This window comes from Eschscholzia californica, unplaced genomic scaffold, assembly GCF_041429995.1.
Source record: "Eschscholzia californica isolate CP2 unplaced genomic scaffold, dmEscCali1.0.p SCAF_3, whole genome shotgun sequence".
Taxonomy (NCBI): domain Eukaryota; kingdom Viridiplantae; phylum Streptophyta; class Magnoliopsida; order Ranunculales; family Papaveraceae; genus Eschscholzia; species Eschscholzia californica.
Window position 1 is genome coordinate 49,026,657 of NW_028238420.1, and position 13,485 is coordinate 49,040,141.

The 13,485-nt window shown below is 35.5% G+C and overlaps 1 protein-coding gene and 1 long non-coding RNA gene across 2 annotated transcripts; both read right to left on the bottom strand.

The window, feature by feature from the left end:
• Positions 1 to 1,837: 1,837 nt before the first annotated feature.
• Positions 1,838 to 4,910, bottom strand: LOC147551230 (uncharacterized). The gene is made up of 4 exons (XR_015237693.1): positions 4,528 to 4,910; positions 4,054 to 4,306; positions 3,303 to 3,962; positions 1,838 to 2,077 (listed from the first exon to the last, which is right to left on the bottom strand). It is a non-coding gene; the product is annotated as an uncharacterized LOC147551230 (long non-coding RNA).
• Positions 4,911 to 6,774: 1,864 nt separating this feature from the next.
• Positions 6,775 to 12,928, bottom strand: LOC147551231 (cyclin-A3-3-like). The gene is made up of 5 exons (XM_086668536.1): positions 12,902 to 12,928; positions 11,780 to 12,397; positions 8,505 to 8,581; positions 7,907 to 8,030; positions 6,775 to 7,673 (listed from the first exon to the last, which is right to left on the bottom strand). Exons 1-5 carry the CDS (start codon positions 12,926 to 12,928, stop codon positions 6,786 to 6,788), a joined length of 1,734 nt encoding a protein of 577 aa, XP_086524662.1. The 3' UTR covers positions 6,775 to 6,785.
• Between the last annotated feature and the right edge of the window lie 557 nt (positions 12,929 to 13,485).

Genomic DNA, 13,485 nt, shown 5'->3' on the forward strand with positions numbered 1-13,485 from the left:
TTACCATGGAGTGTTTGGTCAATCAGACTCGACAAAACATCCGGATTATTTTTGTTCTTTTAAATTAGATAAATAGTAAAATAAATCTTAAGGTTATGAGGAATTAGATTAATGGTTAAAGTTTTTTAAAATGTTATTGAAACAATACATGATAACGATGATTTTCTTTTTGAAAATTAAATTATTATAAATAAAAAATAGAAACATATTGACCGTGTAACGAGGCAGTCACACCCAATTTCCCCCTATCTGGAGGTGTTATATAATTTTGAAACTTAATAAATTTGAAATCTTTATTAGAAAGATGTAAATGTTTTCTAAAACAAAATAAAATTTATTAAAGTATACATAAATAAATATTAGAAAAGACAAATCTTTTAACAAAAAGACAAAAATATTTATTAAAAACATAAATTTTATATTAAAGTGACATAAATATTTACTAAAATGACTATTTAACAAATAAAATTATACTTCTTTTTAAATAAAACTTCTTTATCGACTTTTTTTTTGTCGTAGTCGTCGTCATCTTAGTTGTACTTGTTAAGTTGTTATAGTTGTTGTAGCTAGTGTAGTTGTTGTATTTGTTGTAGTAATACTTGTTTAGGAGGAGTATCGTGGAAATGAGCAAGTTCAAGATTTTGTTTTCGTCCCTTAGCTTGTAGTCGACCTCTTCGTCCCCAACAGGGAAGCGTCGACCAATGAAAAGAAGTAAAGGTCGTCGTTTGGAACACCATTGAGTTAAAGAGAAAAAAAAATATTGAAAGAACTTACAAAGACGAAAATTAATTAAAAGAGCTTCCGCACACATCCCTAAAAAGTTCGCAAGATATTTATTTATTTATAATAAAGTAATCTATATGATGAAATAGAAGGGAAAAGCTGATGGGACAAACATCTGTATTTAATAAAGGACTAGGTATAATCCGTGCCTCCGGCACGGTGAATAGGGGTGTACTCGAGTAGAGCCGAGCCGAGTAGTAAGATGTTCAAGCTCGGTTCGTGTATTTGACTGTCGAGCTCGAGCTCGAGCTCGTTCGAGTAATTGTCCACTTGTTCAAGCTCGGTTCGTATAAGTTTGAAAGAGCTCGAGCTCGCATTGTTTTAAGCTCGTTTATCAAAATACATCAAATTAAAACTTTCTAAATCATCAAAATACTTCAATGATCATTTGTCACGTACAATAATAATGATTAATGATTCATATTCCGATAATTTTTAATGGTTGATATTTCATGTACAAGTTTCAATACTAATACGTAATTATGTACTATACTATTATAAGAGTATGTTAAACGAGTTGTTCACGAGTAGCTCGTGATACACTAAAGAATGTTCAAGCTCGACTCGTTTATGTAAACGAGCTTGATTTTGAGTTCGTGTTAAGCTCGGGCTCGTTAATATTCGAGTCGAGCACGAGCAATAATCGAACCGAGCTCGAGCAGTTCGTTAAGAGCTCGGCTCGTGTACACCCTTAACAGTGAACATCAAATCTAACTCGGAAGAAATTTGCCAAACCACGCAGTGAATTATTTGAGAAATCAATGAGAAAACAACTCATGCAGCCCAAGTCCCAAGGGAATGACAGTTTCTGTATGAATATGATGCTGATAAATGTGGGAGGAAAAAAAGAAACATGGCATATACAATGAAATAGTTTTGGTTATTGTTTGTAACTAAAGTTATGAGAAATCCAATTAAACGGACAAAATATTTGTTACTTATTGACCATGATAGATACAAATTCCAAAACACAAACTTCATATAATTTAGAAGCGTGAGGTTAAGGAATTTGGAATAGAGTAAAGAAAAGAGAAAACGTACATTAAGAAAAACATTTGGAAACAATGAAGAATTAAACTAAAACCAACGAAGGATAGATGGATAACATTGACCCAGAATGTTATCTCATAGTCACAAACTGTGTGGTACTACATCCAAGAAAGTCACAATATTAAAATGAATAGAACATAAACATGTACATGCCCACTGAATAAATTATCTAGTGCTTCATCATGAATGCTCCATGAGAGATTAACGACATATAAACGCTCATTTTCGTCAAATCTCGCCCCACCTTAGAGCAAGTCCAACCCAGCCTGTCTTAGGCCGAAAAAACCACTTTTTCACCTAAAATTATTGGCCTCAGCTCAGCCTCTAAAATTCAGCTCCAACCCCAGCCTCTCTTGAGGCCGAAAATTTGAATTAGAAATTTCCCAATTTACTAATAAAATTCAATTAAAAAAACATCGATTACAACTAATAATTGATTAAAAATTTAAAACTACTTAAATACGACTAAACAACACTAGAAAAATTAATTAAAAATAACTAGAAGGGATTTCTTGGGTCTCGTGGTGCACCGTTGAACAAAGCCTCTCGCGCCGCTAAAAGCATTTGTTGAGTATGTTCGTCGAGAGACCTAATATCAATCTTCATTAAATCCATCGCATATTGTCGGTTCGCCAAGTCCGTTTGCACCCGTAGAAAATCTTGTTGCACCTTTAGGGTCTCTTGTTGAACCCGTACTGCTTCACTCAAAGTTACTGTTCTTTGTTGGGAATCTTCTTCTCTTTTTTCCCAATATCCCTCACTGGGAGTTTTTGAAGCAGTAGAATGTGTGGATGGTTCGCCAACTCTTGCATTTGCTTTGGCTTGTTTACGGCCAATTGGTTTTTCTTCCGATGGATTAGTACGTAAAATAACAATTAGTAAGTAAAATATCTTCATCCGGCTTATACGGTTCCCGTTTAGTTATCTTTGTCGAAGACGTCCCTTCTTGCACACAAGAATCCTCACATACTTCATAATCATCGACTCCTAATTGAGCCGACGGGTAAGTAGAATTAGGGGACAACATTTCCATATAACTTTGGTTATCGAATTCGTTGATGTCTAATGGATCCATGGGTGAACAAATGAAAAGATGAAAAAAAAATTGAAAGAAAGAGAGATAGAAATGGAGAGGAAGTTGCAAGAGATGGAGAGAAAGAAAGTGATGAAGAGGGTGAGAGATGAAATGGATCCAACCCCTATTTATAGGGGTTGGATCCATTTCTAGCCGTTGGATTTGCTCCAACGGCTAGATCTAGCCGTTGGAGCAAATCCAACGGCTAGGGGGGATCCCCAAGTGACCGTTGGAGGCCCCAACGGTCACTTGGGGCCTCCATTCAGTCGCCCCTAATGTTAGGGGCGACTGAATGGCCGACCCCAGCCTCCGCTCCAAGCGGCTGGGCTTGGAGCGGGGGGCTGAGGCCAATAATTTGAATTATTGGCCTCAGCCCGGCTGGGGTTGGACTTGCTCTTATGATTCCCGAGAAGGAAAATCTTCCTTGGAGGTGGTGATCCATAAGTCACGTTGTTGGTATCCTACCCAATTCCCAGAATAGTAAAACTTATCATTCAATACAAAGTCACTTCAATTTGCGAAGTAGTTCCCGAGTTCATTTTCACTAGAAGTTTCAACATTTATAATGGTTATCAAATATGATTGAGATTGAAATAGATATTAGATCATTCAAATACTATTCGGAAACCAAATAACTTCGGAATTGAGCTAAGAACTTGTCAACCAACATTACAACTTTTTCAAATATGAGCAACTGACATAGCCATGAAACTGTTGAGTCGGAGCTTCAACCTCCTCAATTGAAGACATTGTCACAAACCCAAAACATCCGCTACATCTAGTTATCTTGTCATATATTTACTATTCATGAATACCCGTTTCATTAATCTTTCAACAATCTTCATGAAAATGAGGAGGAAAGACATAATTTTCAGAAGAAAAAAACACTGAAACAAAAACATAATAAAATTGAAACACTATAGTTTGCATAGATTGGAGAAACTAAAGATATACCGCATCAGTTGCTTTGTAGCACTAATGCTCCAGTTCTGCCAACCCAGCCTTGACATATTCGGCGTTACTAAACGAGCAGCATTCTCACCTTAATAGAAGACTGAAACAAGGAAGAATATATCAGCTTTATTAACTTTACATAAAGAGTCTTACAAATATAAAATCAATAGGAATATCTTCAAATGTGATACCTATTTTATGTGAACACAGAAGTTCACTAACATGATTGGTTTCCGATGTGCTCAAGAAAATTCCATAGGCTCTTCACTATCCATCCCTTGCCAGTGTGCAATCAAAGCATAGAAGTTCACTAACATGATTGATTTTCGATGTGCTCAAGAAATTCCATAGGCAAATCGCTTTATTAGTCTCTGCTTCCATAAACACATCAAATCGCCTGTAATGAGCAGAGATAGCAAAATTGACATTCGTTCGCCACAAAACCTGGTAACAAATGGAATCAATGAAGGTGAACAAGAAGGAAGCTGAATAATAATTGAGATCAAATGGAATCAGTCAAGTGAACTCCTTCACAAGGTTAATTGTAACACATCCCCAGCAGAAATAACATAGGAATTTCATCAAACAAGTAATCTTCAACCACCATAAAGATTAAGACAAAGAAAATTAACATGGGAATTTCACTAAACAAGTAATCTCCATACCCCAAAAAGATAGTAGCCCAGAAAAATTGATGAAGAACATAAATGAGAGCATTTAGGAATTGAAAATAGAAAATGCAGCAGAGACAAAAATGTAGAAAGGAACAATACTTGAGCGTTTGCTAATACTGAAGGGTATGAGTTTTATATAGAAGGAGACCATTGATGACGCTGCTGTAGGTTGAAGCAAATTCTAATGACCGATTTCATAACGGAAGTCTTCAATTGATGATTAATTAGTAAAAATTGTAACGAACTTCTTCAATGGAGGATGGGGAAGGAGCATACCCTTTGATCTATTACCTAGCTTAATCTAGGCAGTTCAAGTTGTTGGGGATAAACTATCCAAATTTTGGGTCGTTGAAGCAGCTCTCCTCTCATGGTGTAAATTAAGAAATAAAGGAGGGGAATAAAGTAATAAACGTTTCGGTTTTTAAGCAATTCAAGACTTTAAGCTAGTAGATCAATAAACAAAGGAGGAGAACAAACGGTTCAGATTAAGGGTTTCATCTACTTACTTACATTTGATGGTGAATAAACTTATTTTTTTTTTGGTAAGTAAGTGATCGGACTACCAAGATTTAAGATCAAACACAACGGACGACCGGATTTGTCTTTCGACTTGTCCCTGTCAGCACAAAACATTGGGTTTTGTTATATAGATACTGTCGAGATGTCCTTCCCAAAATTTATAATGTAGTCCTTCTTCAATTTAAAACAGTAGGAAAATTAATGGGTATATGGCCTAGAAGTCCAATCTTCCCAAAAAATGGGTTTCTAGTTATTTTACAAATTGGACAAAAAAACCCTTAATATATAAAACCAAATCCCATCCACATCGCAGTACAAATTTTGCTTTTTGTTTTTTTAAATTGGGGTCGGACCAAAATTGAAACAACATTCTTGTTGCGTGATTGGGGGATTAAATAGGAAATAATGGAAATTTCCGAATCAATTTTCTCTCTCTTATTTACAGATTCAGAAACCAAATCAATTTTCTCTCTCTTACTATGTAATTTTTTTCGATTAATCAATTTTCTCTTACTTAACTTTTAGATTTGGAAAGTATATATTTTTTGGGATCAGTTTAGCGTGATTTGGGGTTAATGTACAAAACTTATATATCACTTTCTCTCACTTAACTTTCAGATTTGGAAATATTATATTTTTCTAGGATCAATTTAGCGTGATTTTGGGGTTAATATACATAACGTATTATCACTTTTTCTCATTTAATTTTCGTTTTTACTTATACATAATCAAACATCCCTTACAAATTATGAAACATGTTCATAAATTGTGTACAATTTACGAACATTACAACAACATTTGTTTTCGTTTTTACTGATACATAACCACACATCAAATACAAATTATGAAACAAGTTCGTAAATTATGTGTTATTTATTAAGACACTACAAAAATGAAGGCTATTGCCGACGGCTAACAACTGTCGGTAACATTGGAAATACCGTCGGCAGTATACTTTGCCGACGGCACAAGAGTGTCGGCTTTAAAGCGGTAGGCAATAATACTGCCGACGACACTGCCGACGGTACAGAGGTTGTCGGTCCTTATATTACCGACGGGATCATAACTTCTCCCTGCCGTCGACAGGATTCGTAGGGATTCGTAACTAATTTTTATTGCCGACGGTGTTTCCTTTTAAAATCACTGTCGACAATAGATTTTTGCGCCAAATTTTTTTCGCGTCCTTTATAGTTGCCCTTATTCTGCCGACGCCTGTTAGCCGTCGCCACCAATTTTGTCGACGGAATTTATACCGTCGGCAATAATTTTCTTAACTGTTTTTAAAAAGGGTTAATTCCGTTTTGGCCCCCGATTTGTGACCAACTCGCCGTTTTGGCCCCAATAAGTGTCCGGCAGTTCGTTTTGGCCCCAAAATCAATTTTTCGGGCAGTGCTGACATCATAGACATAAGCAATACTTTCCTATACCCGAAATACCCCTCTTACCAAATCCAAATCAAATCCCAAATTGTCAAATCAATTAGTTGTAATTCCTTTTTCCAAGACCTTTCTTCTCCATTTTTATATCTTTCATTTTCTCTCTACATTTTGTTCTTTCCCTCTCTCTACTTTTTTTTATCCATCTCAATAGTTAGAAAGAGCTGACGAAGATGAAGAGAATGAAACTTGTTATTTAGAAAAGAACAAGGAGACATCTTTGACTACATTATCACCTAATTCAATAAATCTAGCTTTTGAAGATAAAAAACGGATAATGGGCTCTTGTGCAAATCACATTAGTATTCTCCAAACATCACCAAATGCAGATATAATCAAGTCAAGTAGAAGAATTGGTTCAGCAAAATTCAAATCAGTTACAACTTGTAATAAATGCAAAACTTCAACTCCATCTTCGAAATAAATCCCAGGGATTTGGGAGGGAGAAACCATAGTTGCTACTTCTTTGAACTTCTCTTGCTTATACTTGTCTCTTATTGACATCCAAGGATAAATTTTGAGGTAAAATTGGTGGATTCCTAAGGCACAATCCTTCAAACCAGATGTTTTATAACCTGTAAACATCGAAAGAGTTGAATTCCAAGGATGAACCTCTAGTTTGATTCCGAATTTCGCAAGAAAAACAACAGAAGCAGCAATCAAAGATGGTAAGAACCTAATACAACCATAATCCAGTAAACTTAGCTCTGAAATATAGCAACCCAAGAACTCAAATTCCAAGTCAAGATATTTGGAATCCTCTTGAGCAACTGCACTGAATCTTCTTAGAAAAGTTTTGATTGTTGGACTACCAATCTCGAAATTCAGACACTCGAGTATTTCTCCCTCCATCTTTATCATCTCTTCTTTACTGCAACTGGTTTTCGTCAACGTACATAAATCTTCTATTTTGGGAAGTTTGGATAATTCATATTTTGCAGCAATCAAGAAGCAAGAAATACCAAGTAACTGAAGTTTTCGGCGATGAACGACATTTGAAGAGAGAAATCTGTCAAGATAAGAGATGGAGAGATAAAGTGTATCGGAAACGAACTTATATTCGTCAACTACTTCTACTAACCAATCCACTAGAATTGCTCTCATATTAGGGTTTATATCATTCTGAATTTCCTTCATATAATCAGCCATTGGTCTTGTTCTGTTCTGAATGAAAATGATGAACTAAAATAAGAAACCAAATGAAATTATTCAACCACATAATAAACCCATAATCGAAAACTACCCAACAATTCTTATCACATCATAACCCAAAATAGAAGACTTAAAACTAGAAATGAATCAAAACTCATAATTGATAATTTAAATCTACCCATTAATCCTTGTTAAATTGATTGAGAATTTAAATCAAAATCTAGAAATGAATCAAAACCCATGAATAAAAATGAAGTATATACCTTGATAGATCGAAGTTTGGGGGTAATGTCTATTGAATCATTGAAGAAATAGTTGTTAGAAGCTAATAAAAACAAAGTTGCAGCGTTAATGGAAGTTGCAGAAATGAAATCTCCTCTAGGAGAGCTTAAAACAAAGTTGGAGTACTTAAAGAATTACTGTCAAGAATTGAAGAAAGCATTGAAGCAAACAGTTAAAATTAGAGATACCCAAGTTTCAAATTTACCAGGAAATATATCAAGAAGAGGAAGGAATAATACTGGGTTTAACAATTGAACCCATCAGTAGGGTAATTATTGAGAGGAATAAGGAAAAAGTAGAGAAAGAGAAAGAAGAAAATGTAGAGAGAGAAAATGAAATGATATGAAAATGGAGAAAAAAGGTCTTGGAAAAAGGAATTACACTTAAATGATTTGACAATTTGAGATTTGGTTTTGATTTGGTCAGAGGGGTAATATAGGTATAGAAAAGTATTTCTTATGCCTTGATGATGTCAGCACTGTCCGAAAAATTGACTTTGGGGCCAAAACGAACTGCCGGACACTTATTGGGGCCAAAACGGCGAATTGGTCACAAATCGGGGGCCAAAACGGAATTAACCCTTTTAAAAATCTATTTTTGTCACCCATTGCTGCAGTATATGATCCATAAACTGCAGCAACATAATGAATAATTACCTGATAAACATAAATTCGAAAGAAATTCATAACAAAATAACCTAAAACATTCATATATATAACAAAACTCCTTTCTTCAACCGTCCAACATCAAAATCATTTACAAAGCATTCATATATATAACAAAACTCCTTTCTTCAACCGTCCAACATCAAAATCATTCACAAAGCATTCATATATATAGCAAAACTCCTTTCTCCAAAATTCATACTTTTCGTCATCAATTACAATCCCTACAATGAAAAAGAAACAACACATATCTTAGTATCGAATAGGGGTGGCAATGGGTACCCGTTTACCCGAGAACCGAACCGACCCCGAGTCTTAATGGGTAGGTACTGGGTATAGGTTTTAGATCCATTAAGGAAATCGGGTCTTAAATGGGTATACCCGAAAGAACCCGACTAGGAGGCGGGTCCTTATCGGGTATATCCGCCGGGTACCCGACGGGTAATGGATACCCGAGATAATACGAAAAAATACCCTAGATTATATAGTATTCTTGTAACCAAGTTACCAACTCACCAAGTTATGAAATTTCTCAAATCCTCTTTTCCTTGGTTGAAAACTAATTTATAAAGCACAAAAGTGAGCGAGTTAATATAACATAAAGGTTCATTTCTTCTTTCTTGATTCCCCTAATCTCTAATCTCATATACTCATCAACTATTGTACCCGAGATATTTGCTTATTTAAGGATCTATGTCGTTTATGATATTTCTTTTCACTAGATTCATGCAAATTCTTCTACTTTAAGAAATATTTGATATACTTTTGTGAATACCCAATGGGTACCCGATACCCGATGGGTACCCGAGAATTTTAAAGGTTTCGGTTCTGGATCCTTTGATTGAGGTACCGGTACCGGAACCGTCAAGAACCGAAACCGTTACGATTTATAGGTTCCGGTTCTGGATAGTTAGATACCCGAACCGGAACCGACCCGTTGTCACCTTTAAAATTAGACAGAGAGATGGGAGAGAGAAATTAGAGAGAGAGAGAGAGAGAGAAATGAGACAGAGAGATGGGAGAGAGAGAGAAATGAGAGAGAGATTAGTTAGAGAAAGATTAAAAAAAAAATTATGAAGGTCGCCGAAAAATTTGGCCGGCCGGCGACCTTCATCGGAGAAGATGATGAGGTGGCGAGATACATGATGCGGAGGAGAGAGGCGATGAGATGGAGGAGAGAGAGGGAGAGATGAGGTGTTTTTAAATTTTTTTTATATGTATTCTATTTTGGCCCCCTAGTTTTTTCTAAAGTAGCTATAAGTTCTTGGAAATTGACCCAAATTTAAAAGGGGGTCAATTTTGAATTTTGAAATCATTCTTATAAGAAGGGTAAATATGGAAACAAAAAGATTAACTATAAAAGTTGACTGACGGAGTTAAGAAAAAGGGGCCATATTTGAATTTACGAAAAAAAAAGGGTCATAAAGGAAGCTGGTCACAAAGTAGGGGGCCATATAGGAATTAACTCTATATATTTCCGTTTGACAAACACAATTCTTCCCTAGCTTAATTGGTGAAGCAATTATGTTCCAATAACGAGGTCAAGGGATCAAGTCCCACACACAACATTCTTTTCTTCTAGAAAATTTCTACTACTTACACTTTTTTTTTTCTAAAATATCTACTACTTATGTTAGTTGAAATTATTGTTTGGTTTAAGATGACTACTTAAAAATACATTATAAAGGTCAGGCTTGGCTTAAAATTGGTTCTTATTAATTGAGATAACTCAATATCTTCATCTTTTCTTCCATTACGATCACTTCCTCTTCATCGTCTAGCATCGTTCTTCTTAATCTTCACCATTATCTCTTCATCCCCTCCTTTGTTTTTTATTTCAGTATATTTTGGGAATCCAGTTGGAGGAAAGATCCTTGATCCATATTGAGAAAATTAGAGATTGATTGTTATACATCAAAATTACCAGGGATATCGAAACTATAAATAAATTTTTGTTAAATTTTTTTTTTTCGATTCTAAGTTGATCGTGTACTGTGGAATTCTTTCATTAACTATAACAAAGCGGTGCCCCCACTCATAAAAGTTTCTAGCTTCGCCACTGGCCCGTCACTGCAGTTAATCAAACCTTCTTGGGGCGTTACCAATTTACCAACTGCATGACAATGCTTTCATGGTATCTGATCTTGACCTAGATAACCAGTTTTATTTTAACACGAATTATACGAGTCGACATCGCACGCACGAGCACATTAGCTGTTTGAAATCAAGAACTCTCCTGTAAAAAAGGAGACTACGCAACCATACAACACAAAAGAGTATCTTGTACTTTACAAGTTAAACTATCATGTGTTCAGCGCATTATCAGTTGTCTTGGCATATTCTGAATATTCTAGTTATGATTTTTTTTTTTAACGATTTGTACGGTATTGTACTTGTCGTAGACTCGTAGTCTCACAAGTTATTTGTTTATCTAGAGCGAAGGAGTAAGTTACGTGGAGGTCAAATGAAGGTGCTGCTGCAATATGGGTTCATACCTCTCAGTGCTAAAAACAGTTTTTTCCCGAGCACAATTCATAGGGTTGCTACTAGTTCCCTTGCATACTGAACTTTAATTGAACAAGGATAGTTTGTTGCATACTGAACTTTAATTGAACAAGGATAGAGTAATGCCTCATCCTGGGAAGGTGGAAATAAGGTATTCCATGATGAGAGTAGTGGGTGCCTGCCATATACGAGTTATTTGTTCCAAGCAAATTTTTGTGATTGTTCGGAGCAAATTTTTGTGATTTTTTATGAAATTGGTGAATACTAATAGGTGAAATTGGCGTATATACGGGTGGTGTGCAATGACCCTAATCGGTTATTATTTTATTCTATTTACTGAAAGGCCGCAGCTTTGGGAAATAAAGAAAATTCTCCGTGGAATAAAGACTTTTCTTAAAACTAGTCCAATGAGATTGACTTTTTATATTTCTTTTTATTGCTAAGGGACTTCTAATTTTAGAAGATGCTATAAAAAAGGTTCCTCCATCTCATCACCTCTCTCTGCCACTTCATCTTCTCGACACCTCATCATCTTCTCCGGCGAAAATCGCCGGCTGGCCAATTTTCCGGCCGGCGACCTTCAAACATAAAAAAAAAAAAAAATTAAATTTTCTCTCTCTCTAATTTTTTTTTCTTTTCTCTCTCTAGAACAGATCTAGAGAGAGAAGGTATGTTCTCACGAACAGGTGGTCTGTTTTGTTGTTCTTCATCACCATGATCTAATTGATTATCATCAATGCTAGTAGTACCAGTACCAATCAAACAAGCATTGTCAATATTCTTGTCAATTTTAGTATCAGAATCATTAGGGGAGGAGGAGGAGATTACTACAAATAACTTGGTGGATCGACAAATTGGGCATGAGGAATGAGAAAAAAACCAAGTATTAATACACTCTTGATGAAAATAATGTTGACAATACGGTATCATTTTCAAAATATCTGTTTCTTCAAGTTCACCCAAACAAATAACACATTCAGTAGTAGATTTATGCTCTTCTCCCTGCTTCGATTTTTCAATTGATAAGTAAGATAAGAGTGGAAGTGTTTTTATTGTTATTTGATCAAGACCATCAGATGAAGAAGTAGAAGATTCACCACCAGAAGTAGTTATTACAGGAACTGATGATGATGAAGTTTGATTTAGTGGGTTTCTTCGACGAGGAGTACGAGAGAGATTTTGGTGGAGAGAATTGAAATGGGTATTGAAGCAACGAAGGTAGATAGAAAAGAAACCCATGAAGAAGATATCAGATAAAAGTACTAATATTGTCAATGCCATTGATGAAACGTGAGAACAGACCTACTTTCTCTCTCTAGAACAGATCTAGAGAGAGAGTAGAAAAAAAATGAGAGAGAGAGAGAGAGGAGAGAGAAAATTAAAGAAAAGAACAGGCCGGGAAATTGGTCGGTCGGCGACTTTCGTCGGAGAAGATGATGAGGTGTCGAGAAGATGAAGTGGCAGAGAGAACGGATGAGATGGAAGAGAACTTTCAAAAAAATGTATCTATATTCCCCATAAAAATTTATTCCCCGGAGAATTTTCAAAAAAATCTGGATTCCCTCAAGAATTTATTCTCTGGAGAATTTTCTTTATTCCCCAAAGCCGCGGCCTTACTGAAAATTGCCAAAATATTAGGGGAGAAGATACATTAAGTTTAAAATAATGTGTAACTAGGATTCAGGTCATTTTCTAATATTATTCTTCCCAAAATACCCTATTTAAAATTACCTCTTTCTCTCTGATCTAAAACAAACCACACAAAGAAATTTATGGTTATTTTGAAAAAGGGTCCAATATAATTACCAGTTTTTGCAAATGAATGTTTATCATTTTGCGAAGGAGTTGTGGCCTAGTATTGACCGTTTAATAAATGTTAGATTTAACTTTATGTTACATGAACCATTAGCATCATAACGTACATGTAAATGCGTTACCCCAAGTGAATCTAATGGACAATATTCCTCCACATGGGTGGTTAATTTCTATTGATCAACCTTATGCCATAACTTTTGTTTTGCAGAAAGAGAGCCTCCTCAATTCATCTTTTTTCCCTCTTCTTCCCGATGTTTGACCCCCGAATCTTCTTCTTCATCTCGGATTCTTAATCCTTCTGTCTTTAATTTCCACTCTTCATTTAAATCTATCGCATTCTTCTCTCTAACTCTAAAATAGAATTATGAAGAACACGTGATGACTCCATTTGAACATTTTCAATATGATAGATTTTTACTCTGGATGATGCATCGATCTTCACATTAAGTTTTGTTTTCGGGGCCAAGTGTTGGAAGTCCAAAAGTTAGAGAAAATTCGGTCCAAGATCCACCCATAAAGATCTATAGGGTTTTAGTCCTTTGTCTAAATGCCCAAAATACTCTCAGTCAACAGAT